This window comes from Phragmites australis, chromosome 13 (genome assembly GCF_958298935.1).
Source record: "Phragmites australis chromosome 13, lpPhrAust1.1, whole genome shotgun sequence".
Classification (NCBI taxonomy): domain Eukaryota; kingdom Viridiplantae; phylum Streptophyta; class Magnoliopsida; order Poales; family Poaceae; genus Phragmites; species Phragmites australis.
The window spans coordinates 18,546,314-18,569,937 of record NC_084933.1 but is presented as its reverse complement, the minus strand read 5'-3'; the positions used below and the strand labels follow the sequence as shown (position 1 = coordinate 18,569,937).

General features: G+C 46.3%; 5 protein-coding genes and 1 long non-coding RNA gene across 7 annotated transcripts; 3 read left to right on the top strand and 3 right to left on the bottom strand.

Annotated features, from left to right (window-relative positions):
* The first annotated feature begins 245 nt into the window (after nt 1-245).
* Nucleotides 246-4,173, top strand: LOC133887993 (3-oxoacyl-[acyl-carrier-protein] synthase I, chloroplastic). Its single transcript, XM_062328066.1, has 7 exons — nt 246-890; nt 1,517-1,948; nt 2,346-2,519; nt 2,845-2,958; nt 3,059-3,160; nt 3,500-3,566; nt 3,842-4,173. Exons 1-7 carry the CDS (start codon nt 465-467, stop codon nt 3,907-3,909), a joined length of 1,383 nt encoding a protein of 460 aa, XP_062184050.1. The 5' UTR covers nt 246-464; the 3' UTR covers nt 3,910-4,173.
* A 1,018-nt stretch (nt 4,174-5,191) lies between these two features.
* On the top strand, nt 5,192-7,201 carry LOC133887992 (trihelix transcription factor ASIL2-like). Its single transcript, XM_062328065.1, has one exon. It carries the CDS (start codon nt 5,658-5,660, stop codon nt 6,855-6,857), a length of 1,200 nt encoding a protein of 399 aa, XP_062184049.1. The 5' UTR covers nt 5,192-5,657; the 3' UTR covers nt 6,858-7,201.
* Nucleotides 7,202-9,562: 2,361 nt separating this feature from the next.
* LOC133889830 (kinetochore protein SPC24 homolog) lies at nt 9,563-12,159 on the bottom strand. Its single transcript, XM_062330308.1, has 5 exons — nt 11,570-12,159; nt 10,618-10,759; nt 10,420-10,521; nt 10,025-10,098; nt 9,563-9,867 (listed from the first exon to the last, which is right to left on the bottom strand). The coding sequence occupies exons 1-5, from the start codon at nt 11,748-11,750 to the stop codon at nt 9,770-9,772; spliced, it is 597 nt and encodes a 198-aa protein (XP_062186292.1). The 5' UTR covers nt 11,751-12,159; the 3' UTR covers nt 9,563-9,769.
* A 1,725-nt stretch (nt 12,160-13,884) lies between these two features.
* On the top strand, nt 13,885-14,623 carry LOC133889305 (uncharacterized). Its single transcript, XM_062329823.1, has 2 exons — nt 13,885-14,177; nt 14,269-14,623. The coding sequence occupies exons 1-2, from the start codon at nt 13,972-13,974 to the stop codon at nt 14,474-14,476; spliced, it is 414 nt and encodes a 137-aa protein (XP_062185807.1). The 5' UTR covers nt 13,885-13,971; the 3' UTR covers nt 14,477-14,623.
* Nucleotides 14,624-17,161: 2,538 nt separating this feature from the next.
* Nucleotides 17,162-18,382, bottom strand: LOC133889786 (23.2 kDa heat shock protein-like). Its single transcript, XM_062330262.1, has one exon. The coding sequence runs from the start codon at nt 17,970-17,972 to the stop codon at nt 17,355-17,357; it is 618 nt and encodes a 205-aa protein (XP_062186246.1). The 5' UTR covers nt 17,973-18,382; the 3' UTR covers nt 17,162-17,354.
* A 336-nt stretch (nt 18,383-18,718) lies between these two features.
* Nucleotides 18,719-21,024, bottom strand: LOC133889787 (uncharacterized). 2 transcript variants are annotated; one of them, XR_009903932.1, is made up of 4 exons: nt 20,827-21,024; nt 20,632-20,748; nt 19,099-19,201; nt 18,719-18,928 (listed from the first exon to the last, which is right to left on the bottom strand). It is a non-coding gene; the product is annotated as an uncharacterized LOC133889787 (long non-coding RNA). The 2 variants fall into 2 exon arrangements; XR_009903931.1 differs by lacking the exon at nt 18,719-18,928 and having other exon boundaries at nt 19,003-19,201; nt 20,827-21,021.
* Between the last annotated feature and the right edge of the window lie 2,600 nt (nt 21,025-23,624).

Sequence of the window (23,624 nt, the reverse complement as noted above, 5' to 3'; positions counted from 1 at the left end):
TTTGATTTAATTTAGACCGTTATATGTTTATTTGGTATTTAGCCATTTATTTATCGCAATGAAATATTTCTAATGGAGTTAGTACTTAGTAGGACTTGTACCATTCTAACAAAATTCATGTGAAATACTTGCGTTACAAGCAGGCCCTAAGCATCTTGGAACGCATTTAGTAGATTGTGCTAGCATGAGCTTCACAGAGAGCGTGTGGATTGGAAGTGAAGTTCAAAAAATGTGAAGCTAGCGTACTAGCAAGAAAGCGACACGCATCTGCCTATCCACAAAGTCTCTCTCCCTCCAAAACCCATCCATCCTCCGCTAGCTGTGCGGCGCGGGCACCGCCACTCTCGCCGCGCGGCGCCTCCCCTGGCCTCCTCCTCCGCCGCCGCTTCTATTTAACTGCCCACCTCCCTCTGCCGCCTTACTCTTCCATCCACCTGTCGCGACTCCGACTCCACCATCACACAATGCAAGCGCCCGCCCACGCCCTCGGGCTCCGCCTCCCGCCTCCCCCCTCCCCACGCCGCCGCCACCGCGCTCGCCCGCGCCCCGCCGTCCGTGCCGCGACGTCGGCGGCGCCGCGGCGGGAGACGGACCCCCGGAGGCGGGTGGTGATCACGGGGATGGGGCTGGTGTCCGTGTTCGGGAGCGACGTGGGCGCCTTCTACGAGCGCCTCCTGTCGGGGGACAGCGGGGTGGGCCCCATCGACCGCTTCGACGCCGCCAGCTTCCCCACCAGGTTCGCGGCCCAGATCAGGGGGTTCTCGTCGGAGGGCTACATCGACGGCAAGAACGACCGCAGGCTCGACGACTGCCTCCGCTACTGCATCGTCAGCGGCAAGAAGGCGCTCGAGAGTGCGGGGCTCGACAAGGGCTCCGACGCGCACGCCAAGGTGAGCGAGTGAACGAGGCAACGTGCAGTGCGGGAAAAGGATAGGTTGTTTGTGCAGTTGCGTTTATAGCTCATGCTCGAGAACAACTCTGTATGCAGGCCACTTCAGGAAACGATTGGATTTTGCTTTGATGCGTTAGGGATGAAGGGCCTGTTGAAGATTGGGTTTTTTTTACTCTGTTTGTATTGAATTCAGCTCACGCTAAGTTTCACTAGCACTAGCGATTTTAATAGAAGTATTCCCTAAGGAATGTGCAAAAACTTCTATTTTGCTTAGCCGGTACGATTTGCATATAAGCTGTTAGATAACTGCAGATGAACGACCACAGAATCCCTGAAAACATTTGTGAGTTTAAATCAAAACCCAATTATCTCCTTTTGATTTGTGTATGTTGATAGGCTTCAGCGCATAGAAATTGTTTGGCATCATTAACAAAGCTGTTGTATGGTGCATGATGTGATAAGTTAATCAGGCTGATTATCCACCCTATTGCCTGCTAATGTGCCGACACTAAGATTTTCTTTTTATTGCAGTCCATTCTACTTGTTCTATATGCATCTGTGTAGGTTTCATGATTTTTTTCCCTTTTTGAGAACTTGTTTCCCTGATTACTTTATTGTTAACAGCTTGACAAAGTGCGCGCTGGAGTTCTCGTGGGAACTGGCATGGGTGGCCTTACAGTGTTTTCCGATGGCGTTCAGAATCTCATTGAGAAGGGACACAGAAAAATTTCCCCTTTCTTTATTCCGTACGCTATAACTAACATGGGCTCAGCGTTGCTTGCGATGGATGTTGGTTTCATGGGTCCGAACTACTCAATTTCAACTGCATGCGCAACCTCCAACTATTGCTTTTATGCTGCTGCCAACCATATACGTCGTGGTGAGGCTGATATTATTGTTGCTGGTGGTACTGAAGCTGCAATTATCCCCATTGGTCTCGGAGGTTTTGTGGCCTGTAGAGCTCTATCACAGAGGAATGATGACCCAACAACCGCATCTAGGCCATGGGACAAAGAGAGAGATGGCTTTGTCATGGGTGAAGGTGCTGGTGTACTGGTATATGCTTTCTTGATATCATGTTTATTTTTTTTATTTTTTTAGATAAGGTAAGGGCAATGCCCCTCCGATTTCTTTTAGTAGAAACCAAGTTCAAAACAAACTTACAACCAACGAAAAAGAGAACGGAAAGGAAAAAAACGAAAGAAAAGTTTCTTCAGTGTTTGATATCATGTTTTTGAATACTTAGATATGTTATACATGTTAGTTTGAGCCTTTACATGATTTTAGCCATTTTCATTCTTTCTTCGGTGTTTGCCGCTTGTTACGTGTCTTGTTTCATGTTCTTCCTCACCATGAATTTTAATCATTACTTTGAGCATAATACCAAGAGTATCTATTTAGTCACATGAACTGTTGTATGTGCTTAATCCGTGATGCCCTGGTTGGACAATAGGTTATGGAGAGCCTGGAGCATGCAATGAAGCGTGATGCACCAATAATTGCAGAATATTTGGGAGGGGCGGTGAACTGCGATGCTTACCATATGACTGATCCTAGATCAGATGGACTGGGTGTATCATCCTGTATCACTAAGAGCCTCGAAGATGCAGGTGTTGCACCTGAGGAGGTATCTGTATTCATCCAGAATACGAATCTCAGAACGCCTTTAATTCAAAGTTTCTACAATAGCCTAAAATCAAAACATTGGTTAGGTTGAAAAGTAAGGTAGATTTTTTCATCTGAGGGGTCCCTCAGAAATTGGAAGGTACCATACAATGCAGTAATTAGAAATGGGCTTACATGGAAACACATTGCTATCACAATGAACACACCAGCTTATTGTTTTTGAACCTTTTGTTCTTCTAGTTAGCTGTACTTCCAGATTGTAGCTTTGTAAATTACTCTCATTATTAACAATCTGCACTTTTTAATTTGATTCTACACCTTTTTAGGTGAACTACATTAATGCGCACGCAACTTCCACACTTGCTGGTGACTTGGCTGAAGTAAGAGCCATTAAACAAGTCTTCAATAATACATCTGAGATTAAAATTAATTCAACAAAGGTTTGTTCACCTCCATTTGGAACTTTATAGCTTTATCAATTGGAATTATTCATTTTGTAGTAGCTTTCTTCCCTAATGTCATTTCCTCCTTCCTTACCAGTCTATGGTAGGCCATTGCCTAGGTGCAGCTGGTGGATTAGAAGCTATTGCCACAGTAAAAGCCATAACTACTGGATGGGTGCATCCTACCATTAATCAGTTTGTAAGTAATCATTATGAATTTTGAAGCTCCTTTTTCTGTTTGAGTGATGTTTCATAAAAAAACTGGCAAAGTTTAGGCTAAAGAAATGCTAGCGATGCTTATTATAACCTTCTATTTTACCTATTTTGAATTACTAGAGCAGGTGAACTAATGAAAAGATATAAAGGATCCAGGTTTAATACCAGCTTTCAGTGTCACAAAGAAATTAAAAAACTTCATCTGATTCTTGCAGTTCATCTATTTACTTTCAGTGTCAGGATGGGAGATAATGACCTTATTTTGCAAGTTTGGTGGTCCTTAGTTGCGAGACTTTCTCATGTTTCAGTTATAATCTTGCAGAACCCAGAGCCTGAAGTTGAATTCGATACAGTAGCCAATGAAAAGAAGCAGCATGAAGTGAATGTTGGTGAGTTTTTTCATCCCTCGACAACACCATCACCAGAGAACCTCGCGCTAGCCTATTATTTCTTGAAGGAGGCTCGTGTGATGTAGGTTGCAGAGTGACAAATTTTACTGTTCAGACTGTGAGTGGAGAAAAAAAGAATTGAATTTTACCACAACAAGCTCACATTTCTTTCTCGTGATATATATCAAGTCAATTTATCATCCCTTCTTAAATACAGAGAATTTTCGCCCCTGGTCTGCGTGTCTTATGCATGTTTTGCTGTCTTTAAAATGCAGCCATCTCTAATTCCTTTGGATTCGGGGGACACAATTCGGTGGTGGTATTTGCACCATTCAAGCCATGATTTGTCCTTGCTACAGATGTATACAGCCTGCAACACCTTCTCACGACTGGTAATTTAGCAGGAGTTTGTTAGATGTAGCCTATGTTTTTCCTTTTCTGATTTCCGGCTTCAAAGGAACAAGTTTTGATTGATCGAGTGATGCTGCGACAACCGGATGCGGTTGTTTAGATGCCAATTCGTTTGGGTGCCCCTCATGTATGTCATATATTGTACGAAATATGGAAGGATGTAAAACAAACTATAATTCAGACATCCAGTTTACTAGTTTGTTGTTCTTTAAAACTTCGCATTATAAGGGGATAACTCTCGGCATAAAATGTGCAAATGACCAACTTAAGGAGGTATTTGAAAGAGGGGGATTCCAGTGAAACATCTAGATACTTTTCATTTTACAAAAACAGTGTATGCATTTATATGCTTTGAATATTGATATGGTCAACCTTAAGAGGCTGTTTTGACACTTTCAGAACTTTTGGGATATAAGAATTCGCATCTAAATCCCCCTTTCCAAAAAAAGCTTTCAATATGTTTAACAACCACCTATTCAAAAACGACTTAGGAATACTTAAGTTGTGCGCTAGGTTTTCAACATGACCTTCCCACAGGGACGGCCTATGAATACTTTCCCTTTTCATCCATTCCATACTTCACGCACACTCTCCTCCTGTCCTTCGCTGGCCAATGCCTTCCTAGTTAGCACTTGGAACTCACCACTAGAACCATGCTCTCCTCCCTCCCTTGCCCTGCTCCCATTTCATTTATCTTCCTTGTTTCTTCCGCGTCTACTCCTCTATCCTCTTAAGTGATTTACAAGTGGCCAAGGAAGACCACTGTCCTTCCTGACCTAATCAGGACTTGCTATATTATTGTTTGTAAAAGCATTTGTAAGAAACTTTTAGTATGCATTCAATTTTCACTCTTGAAATACAATTGCACACATATGCCTCTTCATCTCTTGGTCTCTTTAACAGACTACTTGATTATAGTCCTGTTTGGCAAAGCTTCAGCTCCACATCAGGTTTTGAGATTATAGGTTAAAATAAAGGCGTAAAAATAAAGTCTTAACTTTTAGTTTAAAATAGAAACATGATGACTCATCTAAAATACTTTCAGTGTATCCATAACTTCAGCTCTATAATTTTCTGAAGCTAGAAATATCTAACTCTAAAAATCCTTAGCGCTGAAAAGAAACAAAGCCCATGTATATATCCAATAGCTAATCCTAAAGTTCTCTTCTTTTCTGCAGACACACGATTGTAGTCCGAATGTGCTATTGGTATTTGATAAAAGGTAGATATGCATTGCCAGATCACCCTCGGACAAGAATTGATTTTTCGCGGGCAAATAAGGCAGAGTCCCTCGTCTCGCGCACCCCATCTCGAGCTATCGCACCATGAGTGGAGCGTGGAAACCGGTCTTCCTGCCGGCCGACGCGTCGGGCTCCAACCAGCCCAAACCGCTCCGACCGCCGGCCGTTTTCCCTCACCTCACCTCACCCCAACTGACCTGACCTGAACCTGACCCACCGCGGCGCCGGCCCACCCTTCCGGCCTGGCCCAAGCCAGCGCGCCCCGCGCCCCGCGCTGCCCTGCCGACTGCCGAGGGGAGACCCAACCGGATTCCCCGTCAAAGCACGACTCCCCCACGCCGCCGGCACCGCCGCACCACCAATCCCAATCCAAACCAAACCGGATCCGATCCCCCTCGCCTCCCTCCAATCCCGGACGAATTCGCTCCGATCCGCGGCGATGGACGATGACGATGACGTCTCCGCCGACGCCTCCCCGTCGCCGGTCTCCTCTCCAGCGGCTTCCGCGCTCCCGGTCGCCGAGCCCGTCACCGTCGCCTCCGCGCCGCCCGGTGGCGTCCTCGCGCTCGCGCTCCCCATCCAGAGGACCGCGGCGTCCCTGTACGCCAGCGCCGGCGGGGGCGGGGGCGGAGGCGGCGGGAGGGAGGACGCGTGGAGCGAGGGCGCCACCTCCGCGCTCATCGACGCCTGGGGGGAGCGCTTCGTCGCGCTCGGCCGCGGCAGCCTCCGCCACCCGCAGTGGCAGGAGGTCGCCGACGCCGTCTCCTCCCGCGACGGCTACTCCAAGGCCCCCAAGTCCGACATCCAGTGTAAGAACCGCATCGACACGCTCAAGAAGAAGTATAAGATCGAGAGGGCCAAGCCGGTCTCGTCCTGGCAGTTCTTCGACCGCCTTGACGCGCTCCTCGCCCCCACCTACGACCAGAAGCCCGCCGCCGCCGTCGCCGACGTTGGGCGCAACCCTAACGGCCGCAATCCGGTGCCCGCTGCGCTGCGCGTGGGCTTCCCGCAGCGCAGCCGCACGCCGCTGATGCCCGCGGCAGCCGCGGCGCTCAAGCGGAGGGCGCCGTCCCCTGAGCCGTCGGCGTCGTCCGAGTCCTCCGACGGCTTCCCACCGATGGCGGCCCTCCCGGCGGCGAACGGGAAGAGGAGGAGGACGGACGAAGGGCGCGGTGACGGTGGCAGCGCGGGCGACCGCACGCAGGGGCTTCGGGAACTGTCACAGGCGATACGGCGCCTCGGCGAGGCGTACGAGCGCGTGGAGACCGCGAAGCTGGAGCAGGCCGCCGAGATGGAGCGGCGGCGTATGGACTTCGCGCGGGAGCTGGAGTCACAGCGCGTGCAGTTCTTCCTCAACACACAAATGGAGCTCTCGCAGACCAATAATCAAGCTTCTCCTGGCACAGCCGGTGCCACCACTGTTGGTGGCGCCTCTAGAAGAATGTCAACAACTACAGATGCCGGTGCCAGCAGCAATCACCACGGCCGGTACCGAATCAGCCACAGTGACAGGCACCGCCACGCCCAGCGCCCACGTTATGAGTACCATGACAATAATCTCGCCACTGCTGCAGTTGCCAGCGACGGCGAGCAGTCCGACGATGAGGAGGAGGACGAAGAAGAAGAGGAGAGCCAGTAATGGCACTCAATATCCGGACAGTGTATCGGTGAATCACCATGGTTCAAGAATTTGTATCGGTATCGCCATTGAATTGCATTGCTCCAATTTAACTTATATATGTGAACGCGAGAAGAGATGACTTGGGAATAGTGGAATTTGAGCATCTTAGTAAGTAGTGTTAGCATTAGATAGTTGTGATAATCTCCCTTCCTTTACCACGTGTTAGTCAATTCCTTGCTTGTTTCTCCACATTGCATCAATAACATCTGATGTCATCTCATTTGTGCCAAGAATTGGTGAAACCATTGTATCAATGCTTGCTCTTTGGAAAAGCAATCAATCAATCGTTAGAGTTGATGGAACTGATCCATGTTTGGAATGCTATGAAGATTGTGCGGTGTAATGCTTTGCCTTTTAGAATGAGCGAGACCTTAAAGGCTGGAGTTCAGATGATGCATGTCAGGTTGCTCTTCCAGTTTCAGGCGATGTTGGTTCTGCTTTAGTACTGGCCAAGTGGCTATGTGCAACCAATCATATAAAGGAAAACTCTTCTCAACCAGAAGTTACCGAGGAATCTAACTTTTCTGCAGGCTGCAGGATCCGATTATCTGAAGATACGGTCAGTTGTTTATAGGTAGAGATTCGCAGTCTGAATTTTACTACTAACAGAGTTGTTGTATTTCTTTCTGCGTATGGCGCGGCTGTGCGGAGGATTTGAACTTGACAGCAACTGGATATAGAAAAGTAGATTGCTATACACAGAATCTGCATAGCTCTGTACTAAAAGGAGACAAATATAGAAGAGAAAATGAAATATACAGCATATTGGATGCATAAGATCACTCTAATGGAGAGTAAGCACACATAGTTACCCGAAATTTGTGTCAAGAATGGGACGATGATGTTGGATGTGGAGACAAGACATGTTGTATCAGCGTAGGCATTTGTGCAGGGATACCAGTGATCCCAGATTTCTAGTACCAGGTTTTAGATGCGGTAGCACCGTCTAGACATCAAATTATTATTATTATTTAATGTAAATCTATACATCAAATTAGCCTTTTGTTCCATCTAAAAAAAAATCACCGACGATGACGACTACGACACCGACACATCCGCCTGGACCACGGACGACGGCGACGCAGCCGCCTTGATGAGTGGTGACTTCCCCGATCCGGGACGGGACGGCGAGCCCTCTGCCAAGAGGTTCTTCCTGCTTCCGAGCAGCACGGCCAGCCTCTCCTACCGACTGCTGCTCTTCGTTGTGCTTACACCCTGCTGTCTGTGGTGCTGCATCGACGGCCGATGCCAGTGGTTTCGTGAATCTTCTGGATCGCATCAGTGTCGGCGACCATGGGCACTGGTGATGTCTTCCTCCGCGTCTCCTACCTCGTGTTGCTGGCCTGCATGCGTAGTCTCCTATTCCGTGTGCCCCTTCGCGGGGATGGTGGTTCTGTACTCCAACACCGTGATTCCAAACCTCGCCATTCTCCTGTTCCCGTTCCACACTGACCAGTATGAATAATTAAACCATTGAACATCTTGGTATGCATCTCTGGCCACTAGTATCCTAGAGTACCGTCACTGCTTTTGCGAACGTTCAATCTTCTAGTACTTGGTGCTAAGAGGGTTAGTAACGTCTTTGAAACAAAGTGGCATACATCAAATTATGTTTAAACAAATAATGTTCTTTTCAACGCACCTCATTCCATCCTGCTCTGTGCACAGCATGTCCTCGACTGCTTTTATCTGTATATATAGCATTGTCACGATGCCCTGGTATTTAGGTAATCGGTGCTCGGTTGATGCTGTTTCTTGCAGCATTTTGACCTTCCTCGCTTGTGGGCGCTGAACCATGATATGCCTGGGGGAGCCACGGGGTGAAGACACATGCGTGGCACACTGGCACCTCTTGCTCTTTTTGCCAAAACGAATCCAGAACGAAATGGTGATGGCAATTGACATGAGAGCAATCAAGCAGGCGTACTGTTGCACACCTTCATAGGTAGCAACCTGCAAGTACCAACATGCCAACTCCGATGCCAGCCAGCGTCCCCGAGACGACACCCCCCCCCCCCTCCCGCTGCCTCCGAGGCCGCTCGCTCCCCGGCTCCCGGCGCGTCGGCACTCGGCAGCTGCAAGGCGTGCCGGCATCTTCACCGGCAACGCCAGTCTTCCTGTGCAACCCAGCAACGAGGCAGGCCGGGGGACTCGTTCCTTGACCACAGTACTATACAAAATGACCGCAGAAAGCATAACGGATTCATGGTCTCTTGCAATCTAGAAGCAACTTCGGAAGAAATAAAACCACATTCAATAAAAGCAACTGTAAAATCAGGACCAACTGGCAAATCTTCACATCCTGTACAGTTTATTGACGATACAGCTCGAAATAACTCTAGAACTAATGCAAAGGTGACTTGGAATCTCCAGCTAATGTTTTCGTAAGGGTCTGCTTGTTTCAGTCTCTTTCTAGCTTCTGTCTCTATCAAAAACTCAGAAGCCAAAAACCAAACAAACAAATTTGTTCAAAAATAGCTTTTGAAGAAATCAGAAGCTTGCTTTGAGAAAATAAACTAAAAGCTAAGAAATTAGCTGAGGGTAACTTTTCTGAGAAGTAGTGTACTGAGAAGTTAAAAAAATATTGTAAAACCCAACAGCTAGTATTCAAAAAAAGTTTTTCAGCAAAACTAAAAACATAGCTTTTTAGAAAAAACATAAGCTCAAACAAACATAGCCTAAGATTCAGTAGTATTCATCGAGCTCAAACTGAAAGCTAGCCCGATCTGTTTGCCAACATGCCCGAAACATTACAATGTCACAAAACTAAATAATACAAACAATGTGGCGAACTGTATTCATGTTAGTGGGCGGTCCACCATCCACAAGCACAATTCTCGCCACCGTACAATAACAATGGTCTGCGCGCGCTAAATCTTCGTCCAGAGTTTGCTGCAGATCTCAACTGGTGACGTCTTCTTCTCAAACTCGAACTTCTCTATCTTCTTCCCATTCTTGTCGACAATATCTGATCAAAGCTAAGGACTTTCAGAGATTTCTGTTGGCTGTAAGAGAAAGCTGATATGAAGTGCAAAGACAACCACTAGCAGCATAGTTTCTTCGACATAGCATGGGTTCAAATTCTTTTCTTTGAATAAGGACAAAGTAACAAATTGAAAGGATACAGCCGGAGATCTTATCCTGGTCTTTCAAATTTGGCATGATATTTGTAACTGACATACACATGGAAAGCATACTTCTGCATGAAAAATGTAGTCAGTCACTTATTTCAACTCAGAAACAGGGTAAGCACCAGAGAAATTAGGCAGCACAATTCAATTTTTTTCGACACAAAAAAGAATATTTGTCCATTTTGAGTTGAACTTATGTTATGAATCCATCCACTACTCTTGCTGTTGCACCAAGCAGCAGAGCACTAGTTTATAGCTAGCCCTTGCAAGATAGAGTTTCCAAACAATTTCAGCATCCAGAAAGTTTTCAAACTGAGTGCAGTTATGAAAGCTGAATGTCCTGAGATTTCATCAATCATCAGTAACATACTGAACGATTCTCAACTTACTGTGCCTTCTGCATGTCTTTCTCCTTCTTCCTGATAGCATTCTTTCTTTCTTCTATAGAAGCTCTTTGACAGTCAAGTTTATCAAGCTCATCACGTACAACTGTGTTGACAGCATAAAAGATTTATATAAGTAACTCAAATTCTTAATTCCTAAAATGCAGCTTTTCAGTTGATACAAATACTGAAGCAAGAACTTATCTTAAATCTTGGCGAAGCTGTTTCTCTTCATGGAGTTTCTCTTCCATCTTATTTTGCAGTGCATTAAGTTCATCATCAGCAATGGTTTCAGCTTTTACTTCGTCTATCTTTTCCTTGCAGGAGTGTTTTTTTTCCCGATACTCTGTTATGCATAAGGAGAACATGGCATTAAGATGGCAATAATGTTCTATCTCTGAAATTTATTGTTCCACAGTAGATTTCAGGTGCCACCAAACAGTTTATTGTTGATTTTATCCCCTTTAGTTCTGTAATTGAGGCGTTTTTCCGTTTTCATAAAGGATATAGGCTGCACTTGTTCTACAAAATGTATGACCCTTCCACTGAAAACAAAACCCCATACATACCCATGAATTTTCAGTTTTTTTTCATGACAATGGATTCAGAAAAGAATACTGGTTTTCAAAGCTAGCAAATATTCAGAAGATAGCTGCTTCTCAAGCAATGATCACTGAGAAAGGGGAAGTACTAGAGTGCTATCGTATTGTAGAAGATAATCTTTGATTAAAGCTGATGGACTAATGCCCCTTTACACGCTCTGTCTATTTGTGAGCTTCCCAAGCGACTGATCACTGAGACAGGTACAACCCAGTGCTGGATCTTTAGTTTATTGTATTTGCTGGTGCCTAAAGGGATTCTTGAATCCTTTTGGTGTGTGAGTGCTGGAATGCTAGTCTAGCTCATGAAAACAGGATGATTTACATAGGTAGATCCCTACCAAAATTGATGCTATGACATGTTTCCCTCGCAGAGAAAATGCCCTTTTTATGCTAGGCTCAATCTGAGATACCCAAGTCAACAGTCGAATTGGCGGAAGCTTCTCTAAAATCTTCCGCGCTGAAGTCCCAACTGGAGCAGACGCGCATCTCAACCACAGGAGAAGCGCTGAGCACGACACGGAGCGAAACCCCAGCAGGACAGGAGGGAACCAGACCTTTCCGCTGCAGCTCGAGGTCGTCGGACTCGGAGTGGCAGGCGGACCGCAGCATCCGCGCGCTCGCACCCACCTGCGCGAGGGCGTCGGCGTCGTCGGTGCCGCGGAGCACGCCCACGAGGTCGTCGGCCAAAGAGAAGACGTCGTCAACCTCCAGCCGCTCGCCCACATCTGCCGCCATCGGAGTGGCCGCCCCCGCGTCCTCGCTGGTCGGAACCCTAGCCCCCGGGGCCCCACTCCCTCCCTCTCCCGCACGCCAGGCACCGGTGAAGAGAGATGCGGGGCGGTCTCACGGGTTAGGGGATGGGGGTGTACGGTCGACGGCTAAGGGAGGATCCCACCTTCGCCGCCGGGCTCGCCGGAGTTTATGCGCCGCTTCTCCGGTCGGTGGATTGGGTGACGAGAGATCACGGATTTGAAATGGAGTGGCTCGCGCAGAGTAATCTGCAGTGATCTCAAATTTCAGCCGTCCGATCTGCAGATTGACGATCGCCTCTGCACAGTAAATTGAACTACTGCAGTAACAGTAAAATTGATTAATAAATGTAAAGCATGGTAGCACAGGACTCATTTCACCGTGCAATACAGAGGATTTGGATCCCGCGCAGTGCTGCTCGCCAACTCTCCCGTTGTGGGTAGGGCGTGCTATATGGGATTTTTTTAATTTTATGTTTTTTAATAAAAAATTGTAAGACTTGTCAGCTTCCGGAGTCTGACAGCCGTTCTATACGTCACCCTGCTCGCCGAGATGCCATGCCAAGTATACGTCACACGCACGGGCGGGGCCGCCAGGAACGAGGTGGCGTCTTCAGAACTGCCCATGAAACGGCCCAAGGAGAAGAGTCACGGGCTTTTTTTAGGTCTTTTTGTTCCTGAATAAGTATCAGTCTCCATAAGTAGATGGGTATAATTTTAAAAAAAATGTTTTTTATTATCTGTATCTACTATTTCTATTTGTATCTATTTATATAAATACATGTCCTCAGTCTAGTTAAGAGTAAAGCTTGAATCGAGTTTCACTCCTCATTCTATATGTACCCACTAATCAGTATAAAAAAACGTTTTCAGACGAGTAATTAATCACAATTTCAACTAGAGATGCTAATAGGGACTTGATCCCCGATTTCCCATGAAAAATTCCTCTATGAGGATAAAAATGAGAAGATTTTGTCCCCCCGTGAATTCATATGGGAACAAGGACGAGGACAGGAACGGGGATGTTAATGGAGACTCGATCCCTCAATTCTCCGTAGGGAATTCCCCTATTAGAGGATGTGGATGGAGAGATTTCATCCCTGTGAACTTTTTTCTAAGATAGGGACGGGAAGATGCTCCCTGTCCCCGCTATATTTTTGATATCGCGTATATACACATTTTCTTAATATATAAATATACAAACATTATATTATGTAGAGTAAATAATAAATTATTCTTATTCTTTTTTATCTAACCTACGATAGTTAATTAATCTTATATTAATTACCCTTTATTTATCAATAAATTACTTATTTATACTACGTACACATTGTTAATATATAAAAATAATCAAATATAATTCAATTTTACATTCCCATTGAGAACCCGATCCTCACAAAATTCCTCAGGATGGAGATGTGAGAAATCTTTTCTCCGATAGTTAAACAGGGACAGGGATGTGAAAGTATTCTTTGACGGGGATCAGTCCTATTGCCATATCTAATCTTAACTCTTGCATCCGTTTATACGACCTCAGATTTAATCAGGCAAATAAAAAATCAGCTCATTGCATCCGCTCATGCGGCCTCAGATACAATCAATCAAACACTCTTCTACTCAACACATATAGCTCTACTCAGTCCACTTCTCCTCATCTAGAATATAAGATGCAACTCTACAAAACCTCGTTTGATCAACTAAACATATCTTTTATAGGCAAACCTCTCGTCATGTCACCTTTCAAACAGCGATAGGTGAGTGGTATCCGATGTAGATGCCATCTTGGTCGACAATTGTCGACCGTTGGAAGGCCTATAACACCTCTGGTTGCTCTCTAACGGATGATATGTGTATAGTTTTGTAAAATTTTAAAATAGACATATATATTTGTAATTTTTAAATTAAAAATATAATATATAAAAAACTGCTGCACTATCCTAAAATGAGCGAAATTCGAACTCAACAAAAAAGAGGCAAAACTCCAAAAATTCACAGCGCACGCAGATTCATCCGGTTTCCTGACGAAAGGATAAGCAACGGGTGGGCCTCGATTTTCCGTCCCGTTTTCCTTTCCGCGATGACGAGAATCCTGGGCCACTGATCGCAGCACCATCGGGAAACTTCCTTTCGCCATGCTTCACTAGTACGCGCGACGAAGGGCCCAAACGGAGGACCGCCCAACTGAGCAGCAGCTCAACTTGAGAGAGATGGCGAGCCCAATGGTCCAGCTCCGCACCACCGGTCGCCTCAGCTTCTGCTCCTCCCCCAACGCACCTCCGAGGACTGCAGCGCGGCGACTCGCGGCGGCGAGGGCGTCGGCGGAGGCGATGGCGACGGAGAAGCTGGGCGTCAGGGTGGAGCGCAACCCCCCGGAGTCGCGCCTCTCCGAGCTCGGCGTCCGCCAGTGGCCCAAGTAAGCTACCGCGCTGCCATCTCGATCTGTCCCTCCGCTCTCTGTCCGTGCCCCTGGTGACGGCGATCTGTCGAATGAATCGGATCATCAGGTGGGGGTGCGAGAAGAGCAGGTTCCCGTGGACGTACTCGGCCAAGGAGACGTGCTACCTGCTGCAGGGGAAGGTGAAGGTGTACCCGGAGGGCCACGGGGAGGAGTTCGTGGAGATCGCGGCGGGGGACCTAGTCGTCTTCCCCAAGGGTATGAGCTGCACCTGGGACGTCGCCGAGGCCGTCGACAAGCACTATAAGTTCGAGTAGCCAGCCCTCCACCTCCAGCCGGCAGTGATGTATGGTACGCAGTAGTAATTGATAATCGCCTATTCGGAATGCTTGTCCTTGTAGACGTGCTGTGCTCTGATGTGATGCTCCAGACCGGCATAATAAAGCTCCAGATTAGTGGAATTACACTACAGCGCCCCCTCTTGATAATTTGCCCGAGCATTTCTTGGTTGTGCTGTTTCCACATTCTGGGATGCATTTGCCATCTTCATATCTCCTTGGCGCTTATCTTCATCACTTCTCGTATATTCAATGCATGTTTGAGGTTGGAACAAAGTGCATCTGCTGCACTCGCATAGTCACATACAAGTCCTGACACTACTATACAGGACTGAAACAATTAGGGCGCAGAATAGTTAATCAACATTAGGGGTAAATCTGGATGTTAAATTGTAGGTAAGATATGAATTTCGCTCATACAATCAACTAGGCAGAATTACACGTCAATAAGATAATTACGTTATACACAAAGTCACCATAGGCAAATAGCAGATAATCAGATACACACGCTCCCTCACAATTTTCTCCTGTCATTTGTCGCATGGGGGTTTAATTTCAGCTATTTACTGAGAATATACTATCTCCAACTGAAGCATTGAGCTGCTATATTGCAATTACCAGGCATTATAGCTCAAGTACGTATCCACCTGCATGTACATCGTATAACACAGGGCTCAAGTCCCATAAATATGATACAATGCAGACCTGAAAGTGTCGAACAAACAGCAATCACTAAGCACCAACAGGAAAACTGCATGCCAAGAGGATTGCAGCGGCACAGGCACCAAGCAGTCACGATACCTTCACAACACTATTCTTTGTAAGCCTGCACAGAGTACTCCCTGCAAGTTGGCACATAGCGGCCTCTTGAGCCTTGACCTCCTCGTCTCAGAATCACAACATGCACAAACTGTAGTCAAGTAGATCAGTTATGTAGTTCTGCACTAAAAACACAGCTACATGCATTGAAACAATGTTCCATGCACAATCCCCTAATGCATCGCATAGGCTTAATAATGCGGGCTCCCATGGCCGAAATCCATGTTTTACAAGAGAACACGAGTGGGGCAAATTTACACACCAGTGTTCCATAGATGACCTATGTCTAATAAGATACTACAGATAGTTAACTTTCTGCATCAGATGTTGCGCATCTTTCACTGATGGTGGCTCCTTAGCATAGAACAAATTCACTAGAGAAAAACCCGACCCGTTCTCAACATTTTCCCTTTTCTCTTTCGAATTTTAGCTCAGTTAACTGGCAGAACTGTTGGATCATTGAATCCATGTATGCTCAACCATTTGGCTCGAGCTCACCTACAATGTCCCAACCGGTAAGCCAATAATTTGGCAACCAAATAGAAACTCATCTTTCCTCTAAAGGTCACCATTCTGAGGTTGGAGACGATCCAAATCACCACAAACGAACAGTTTATCAGCTTAAGCAATCCCAATTGCACCTTTGCATATTACTCAAAACAGCTCAAAGCCTCAAAATTAATCGCTCAAACCAGCTCAAAGCAGAGAAAAACCCGTGCAAGCTGGGCACCCGGAGCGTCAACATCTACGGGTTCCGCTCGGGGAGAGCGACGTCGCCGATCTCATTTTCGAGAAGAGGTGGCCCGGCGGCATCCCGATGTTCAGCGTGCCGCTGCACTGCGACGGCCTGGTCCTGATCCCATGCACGACGATCAGATAGGTGTTTGTGTGCAACCCGGCGACCGGTGAGTTCGTCGAGCTGCCACCGGGCAGCCGCAACGTCGCGTTTGACCAGAGGGTCGCCTTCGGTTTCGACCCCTGCCTGGAGCGGCATGTACAAGGTAGCCAGGCACTTCTTCCGCTCGTACAGCGAGACCCCGACCGACGGGGGCGGCGCCGTCGCGGAGTACAGCGCCGGACATGAGGTCCTGACCCTCGGCAACGTCGGCGAAGGCGCTTGGAGCTGGAGGGCCACCGTGGACCCTCCTTACGCTATCAAGGCGAGGACTCCGATCTGTCTCCCGGGGTTCTTCTACTAGGTCGGTGTCCGCTCGATGGCCGGCCACGGCCATCAGGTCCCCACGGACACGGACGCCATCCTCCGGTTCAGCCTGAGCGACGAGACGTTCACCGTGCTCCCTGTCCCGCCGCGCATGGCCTCTCTGAGCGCCAACGGGCTGTGGGACGTCGCCATCTGGTTCGGGGAAGATGACGGCGCGAGCGAGCCTCGCCTGGTCGCTGCGCTGCCGCGTCTGCTTGCCTTTGTTCCAGCCAAGGCTTCTCCGTGTCCTCGCCTGCGCTTCGGCCGGCCGAGACAAGGTCCACCTCTCCGTTGACGGCAGCGACCTTTACGGGTCCGACCTCCGTGATGGGTCTCTCGAGAAGGTAATCGACACGGTGCGTGACCTGACATTTGATCACAGGTAAGGTACACCACGCATCTGCTCGGTTTATCAAAATCATTTATAAAAAACATAAAATAAATAAGAGAATTAATAGATAGATAAATATTAAACAGAAAATACGGAGTTGCATTCCCCATCCACTCCCTATCGCCCACTACATGGTTCCTGGCTTCCTGCGTATTAGAGCCCAGCCCGCACGGTGACGAGCGAAACAGGTTGCAAGTGATCGATGGTTTTGCTGGTACGATTTTTCGAGCGTGTGAAAATGTCTTACTATGTCTCAGTCATATAAAACTGCTCGGCAACTTTTTTTGAACGTTAAGGAAGATCAGAAAATTTTTATTCCACAGTTCGCACGCTTACATGATACATCACCGTTCTCTCGACAGGATACAACGTGGAGTACCACAGCATAGAGACAACAAGCATGAGTGGGCACACAGGACATGCAGTCACCCTCCTAACTTCGCGGTTCAGAGCTCGACCTTCTTGGCCTGATGCTCCTCGGCGCCGGCCCCGCCGCCAATGCTCTTCTTGGCGTCGCCCCCTGCGATGCCGACCACGCGCGGGCCCTTGATCTGGTCGGGCGCCAGCTTCCGAAAGCGCACGGTGAGGACGCCGTTGTCGAGGCTGGCGGCGACGGTGTCGAGGTCGGCGTTGTTGGGCAGGCGGAACTGGCGCCAGAACCTGCCGTAGGAGCGCTCCTCCCGGTGCCAGTGGTCGCCCTTCTGCTCCTCCTCCCGCCGCCGCTCGCCACTGATCCGCAGCACCCGGTTCTCCTCGATCTCGATCTTCAGGTCCTCCTTCCTCATCCCCGGCACGTCGACGACGATCTCGTGGGACTCAGGGGTCTCGCGCCAGTCGACGCGGGCCATGGACACCATGGCCACGTCGTCGCGGTCGAAGCCGAAGGGGATGTGCTCCAGGATCCGGAACGGGTCGGCGAGGAGGCCCACGTCGGACAGCGGCGCTGCGGCCTCGTCGCGCCCGCGCCTGCCTTCCCCAAACCACGGGAGCAGCGCGCCGTCCGCCAGCGCCGCCATCAAGGCGAAGCAAGCAAGCGCGAATGCAGCAGCTCTCCTCGACAACATCACTGATCCGAGGACGTACGTACGAAGATCAACTGAGCAGCAACTCCACGTGATCAAGGTCGCTAATAAGAGTATCCGTTAGCCTTAGTTCGTCGTCTCTTGTTTCTCCGCTTGGTATGACGCGGTGGCTACAAGACGGCGAGGGGGTCCATTTATAGGGTGGCGAAACTTGAGAGAGCTGCAGTGCGGTGGCCGGCGAGCGAGAAGGTTCGACGAGCTGGAGATGTTTCGAGCGCGTTTCCGAGACCGCTGCACGGCTAACGGGTTGGCGAGTGACGATGGTGGGAGAGAGTTCCAGAAGGATCTCAGGCAGCGTCCCGAGTGGGCCGGGCCATGCGGCCCATCTGGCCTCACCTTACTACGGCCTGCTAGACTCTACGCAAGTGAGACCACGTTACTACGGTAAGATGAGCCTCGTGGCCAAAATTACTGGCTTACTGCCACTGCTCAGAGAGCCAGACTGGACCATTAGGCAGCATAATGACAGCAATGCCAAGACAAGGCAGGGCAATCGAGAAATACAGTTCCACATGCACTTACACATGTATAATTAATCTTGTTCATCTATTCCTCCTATATAATATTTATCTATTCATTAATTCTCTCACATACATATAATTTTTTCACAAACCCTTCTAACGTAAATCTCAACATAAATGAATGATAAGTATAATCCATACACATGTGTAAATTTCCCTTCCCAGGTCAATGGAGTTCGCAGAACAGCATTCTCAGGAAAAAAAGAAAAAAAAACAGGTCATGTAATTATTTTATGAACAATAGTTCCAAATTTTGCAGAATTGTACCTCTAGCGCGATCTACAGTAACGAGTGTCAACCGACAAGTATATAAAACGTGGTTTCAGTCAAACTGGTCAAAAACCTCCTCGGTTGCATATAATGAGATCAGCCTCGACGAACCTTATGAAGCGAAGCAGCAAATGGGCATAGCAAGACCTGTGAATGCAAAACAGAGGCAATGCATCAGTTAAGACCATGGAAGTGCAACACAATACAAAGCACAAAAGTCATGCAGAATTCCTTGTTCATTTGCATTAATAGGGGGCGGTCAATCAAATTGGTTTCGTTGCAAACTGCACAGAGCCACAAACATAACATACTCAAACCTGAGTTTGAAGAAACCTGCATTCGGAAGGTAATTGATCCCCAACACACACCCATCAGCATGAGGTGAGGAGATATAGTGAAATGCACCACAATCATCTACTTCTGCATGCAAGGAGGATAAGGATGTAACACCTCCGGAGCCACTAAGACCTAGGATGCTACTAAAACTACACAATCTACCGCTCAACATAGGAAAAAAAATAGCAACATCTTCTCTATAATTTTAACCATCGCAGAAGCAATAATATAGATAAACAAGATATACAAAATATCACATTAGAAGATACAATCATCCTAACATGAACCAAGAGCAAAATACTAAGTTTAACATCACAACCATACTTTAAACTTCAAACGTACAACTCTAAAGACTAAACTTTTTATTTATTATTACAGCACAATAATATAAGGTGTAAACATGGAGTGCAAAACGTGCTGCTACATCCCCATCCCTTCACGGCATGCATCAAGTACTTGGAAAGAGTAATACAAGGGTGAGATTGAAAATCTCAACAAACAAACTTGTTTTATCATATTCAAACCACAGGTTGATTTAACATCAGATTTACCATAGAGCTACACAAATCATAGCACGTGATAGGAGCAAAGATATGCAAACCCTTACCCATCCTGCAAGTGTAAGTGTATTTGTTTGATAGGAGAACACATGTATTCGTTTGACAGGAGCAGCAATACTTCTCTTTTTTCGTATCTATTTTTTGTACTGCAGATATGATAGCAAATAAATACATTTTTGGAAACTATAGAACGAGGACTACAACTTTCATTGTGGCGACATAATTTTTCCATGCCTCTAAGGCCTCAAACGGCCTATCAAAACAGCTCCGAAAAATTGTCATCAATTTCAAACAACACACTCAAAACTGATTATTTCTAAAGATACTCAACGGAAAAAAAATCTAAACTTTTGCAGACATGTAGATCATAACACCAGCTTCAACTTTGGTATAATTTGGATCTACATAAAACGTCACTATCATAGCCTAATCAAGCTCTGAACTTTAATGAACTTTCTGACGACAATAACATGACAGTTGAATTTGACAGACCATAACTGAAGTTCTACTCTAGCAAAAAAACTTGCATACTTTACCAATCTATAAAGCTTGAGAAAAAGTCTACAACTTTTGTTATTGTTTAGCCGATTCAGCTTCTAGGGTGGTCGAAAACTGAATAGATCTATTAGTGACAGAGTATCGATACTGCAAGAACAACCAACTTGCGACAAGGATATCTCCCAAACCAAAGGGATACAACAGCAAGATATACGCTCATGGAAAGCTAGAGAAATTCTATACAACTTTCTAAACTATAGCAAAAATTAATTCGGTCACTAGGATGCACTAATCGCGTGATGAACAGAGAATAGCAAAAACTGCAATCTGCTGAAGTTGCAGAGAACGACCGGTATGACGAATTCCACCGAAACCTTGCCTCTACTCGACAACCACCACGTGCTACAGCGCCCAAAACATGGTAGAAACTCGTTATACAGAGGGGGCAAGCCTCACCTAGGGTTTTCCCTTGAAAACAGCGAAGGCGACATCGACGGCAATAGTTCCCACGGCGATCTCTCCTCAATTCCTCGCTGCGACCTTGCCGCAACTTTGCTGCGACCTTGCTGTACCCTAGGGCATGGCGACACCATCATGAACAGCAAGAGAAAGCATGGATTTGGGGAAAACATGAGAAAGGAGGGTGCCCACCTTGAATGGGAAAAGAGGAACGGCTGCGGCGGGATGTGCAGGCTGCGGCTGCTGCACAATTCTCCCCTCTTCCTGGCGCACGCAGCAGGAAACGAAGAAGCGATGGCAGCTACTGGCAGGGTTTGGCACGGGAAAAAAATAAAGAAAGAGGCAGGGAGCGCAGTAGGGTTTAGGGTTTAGGGCAGGGAGCGTAATGGGGGAGGGGAAAAAAAAGAGCTGGAATCAGACTCGGTTTCAAGGACCAGCAACGACACATATTAGAATCGACTGTTTTTTCCCTTTTCATCTCAAAATTCCAAAAAACACAACTCCACCATCCGAACTCCAAACAGTACATATGAGTAACAAAACGGATTCATTTTGATGAACTCTACGCATCCGTGGTCTCCGATCCTCCATCCGAGTGACGGATCAAAAAGTCAATTTTTTGCTCTCTCTTTAACTTCCCAGACAACCTTCTATTATTTTACATATTCTTCAATAGAAAATGCCTTTTCTCCATTATCTCCTTCCGCAATTTGAAAACCAAAAATAGGAGATACAACGGTATAGGAGGACATGTGGAGACTATTGGCAAATGAAATATATTCGTTATGAAGTGATGGAAACATATGTCAGAAATGCTCGTCTCAAAATCTCTGCAGCTGAAATAAGCAGCGGAATGAATGGTTTCTATTGAATTTGGATAAGTTACTGACATCAAATTCAAACACCCGCACCCGTGGATTGGCTTTTCCGACTGGGAGGAACATATAAAACGTCAATATTACACATGAGATTCTATCCCAACACCGATAGGAGATTCAGGTTAAGGCATATAGTTGATAATTTGCTGGCTCAACTGACTACATAAAATGGAGCACCAATGGTGTGGCAATTACAATAGCGAACAATTTGCTTTCCCACCACGTAGTTTGGATAAATTATGAAAACTTACGTTGTATACAACCCACTGTTCTTTCTCTCGTAGGCATGACACAGAAGGCAACAAAAGCACCTGAATGTGGTAATTTTGTCCTTGGTATATCTCAGAAAGGGTGTTGGTCGCAGTTGCAACAAGTTGCTAGCGAACAAAATCTTGTTACACTTGAAACTTTGGTCAGTTCAGCACAACTGGCTGAATCAATAGAAAATGGAACAATGTCAGCCGCAAACAGTTATTATATTAGCATTCAATCCGAACCGAACCACTCTGTGTCGATATGAACTTGGGCTTCCTAATCACCTGCTCCAAGCACTGGACAATATCCCCTACCTGGAAATCATCACAATTCTGAATCACCAGTCCACAGTCGTTACCCTTGTCTATTGTTTCTGCATCCTGCTTCTCCCTCTTCAGAGACTCACATGGACCCTCAAAGACTGTTTCTCCACTCCTCAAAAGTCTCATGGTTCCAGATTTGCTGAAGTGGCCGTCGGTTATCCGGCAGCCAGCAATTTTGATGTCCGGTCCTTTTGATTTACTGCGCCCTTTAAGCTCGAATATGTTCAGAACCTCAGCCTCCCCCGAAATATGGGTCTCAGCAGTCCCTGGTGCCTTTTCTACAATGAGCCTTCCCATTTCCTCAAGGAGATGATAGATAATCTTGTGCAGCAAAATCTAAAGAACAAACATTATCAAGTCAGATATGCATCAGCTGTATATAAAGATTAAAGATCAACCAAGAATATACAAACGTAAAAATCAATTACTGGAACTACAGTAGTACAGCAAGTGGCCATGACTTTGGCAGGTGGAGATACGACTATACTTAACCATTGGGTCTCATATTGCAACACTCAATACAACAATGCATGATGTGACCAACATAGCAAACCAGATTTGCAATACTTCACACAATTATAATTGCTAAAGTAGCACATTTTCAGGAGAAGACTCAAGTTAATGTTTGAATAAGTGCATACGAGGTGCTGAATCAATGGAACGAGAAGCAAGCAGATCAGAAAAAAAAAACATGATAGCACTCTATGGACCTTTAATCAGGCTATTCTTCAAATCCAGAGAGCAATTGTCAATTTGTCATAAGAACTGAAGTTCAGATGTCACAACAGAAAATTGATTTCGTGTCATGGAGTGAGAAGGGACAGCTATCAACACCAAAATAGGGAACAAGCCGTTGTACATTCTGAAATCAGAATGTTACATATGCATTATGTACTTGATTTTCCAATCTACAAGTCGCATTGCCATATTCAATTCAATGGCAGCCATATCATCAATTCCTTCCGGAGTTGAATTATCTTAATATCATCCTCCCAAATGATTCCCATAACTTCTAACAATATCTAATAAACAATATAATGATTCACTAGGAAGTAGGAACCCATGGGAAAAGAAAACAGCGCAAGGAAAATGGAAAGTATATCCACAGATGCACTGAAACTCACCGCTAGCATCAAACTCCAAGAAAAAAAATCTTGACGTGCAATAATCAGGACTGACATTAGAGCAATAATAATTCACACACATGATACCTTTATGTTGGATCTTGTTGCTGCTTGAGTGATCACACTAGGTGGACTGCGAATGTTGAAACCAACTATATATGCCCCGCATGCTTGTGCTAGATCAATGTCATGCTGACTTATTGGGCCAACACCGACATGAACAACATTCACAAACACCTGCCGAGGACAATATTATGCATTAACTGACAAACTTAACAAAAAAATGGTGTAATATAAACAGAATATCCACCAAGAGATTGATAATTGACACTTGGGAGTCAGTTAAATTTAAAACTGCATGCTGTCAAATTTTGTTACACAAACTCCAGAAGGACAATAAGGCATCAAAT

What these genes read in the sequence shown, in the direction of transcription:
- LOC133887992 (XM_062328065.1), top strand. Translation starts at nt 5,658, where the DNA reads ATGGACGATGACGATGACGTCTCCGCCGACGCCTCCCCGTCGCCGGTC.
- LOC133887993 (XM_062328066.1), top strand. Translation starts at nt 465, where the DNA reads ATGCAAGCGCCCGCCCACGCCCTCGGGCTCCGCCTCCCGCCTCCCCCC. An exon ending in GCTCCGACGCGCACGCCAAG is followed by an intron (nt 891 to 1,516) that starts GTGAGCGAGTGA and finishes TATTGTTAACAG; the next exon opens with CTTGACAAAGTGCGCGCTGG. An exon ending in GTGAAGGTGCTGGTGTACTG is followed by an intron (nt 1,949 to 2,345) that starts GTATATGCTTTC and finishes GTTGGACAATAG; the next exon opens with GTTATGGAGAGCCTGGAGCA.
- LOC133889786 (XM_062330262.1), bottom strand. Translation starts at nt 17,972, where the DNA reads ATGTTGTCGAGGAGAGCTGCTGCATTCGCGCTTGCTTGCTTCGCCTTG.
- LOC133889305 (XM_062329823.1), top strand. Translation starts at nt 13,972, where the DNA reads ATGGCGAGCCCAATGGTCCAGCTCCGCACCACCGGTCGCCTCAGCTTC. An exon ending in GGCGTCCGCCAGTGGCCCAA is followed by an intron (nt 14,178 to 14,268) that starts GTAAGCTACCGC and finishes TCGGATCATCAG; the next exon opens with GTGGGGGTGCGAGAAGAGCA.
- LOC133889830 (XM_062330308.1), bottom strand. Translation starts at nt 11,750, where the DNA reads ATGGCGGCAGATGTGGGCGAGCGGCTGGAGGTTGACGACGTCTTCTCT. An exon ending in CCTCGAGCTGCAGCGGAAAG is followed by an intron (nt 10,760 to 11,569) that starts GTCTGGTTCCCT and finishes TATGCATAACAG; the next exon opens with AGTATCGGGAAAAAAAACAC. An exon ending in CAGCTTCGCCAAGATTTAAG is followed by an intron (nt 10,522 to 10,617) that starts ATAAGTTCTTGC and finishes TGCTGTCAACAC; the next exon opens with AGTTGTACGTGATGAGCTTG.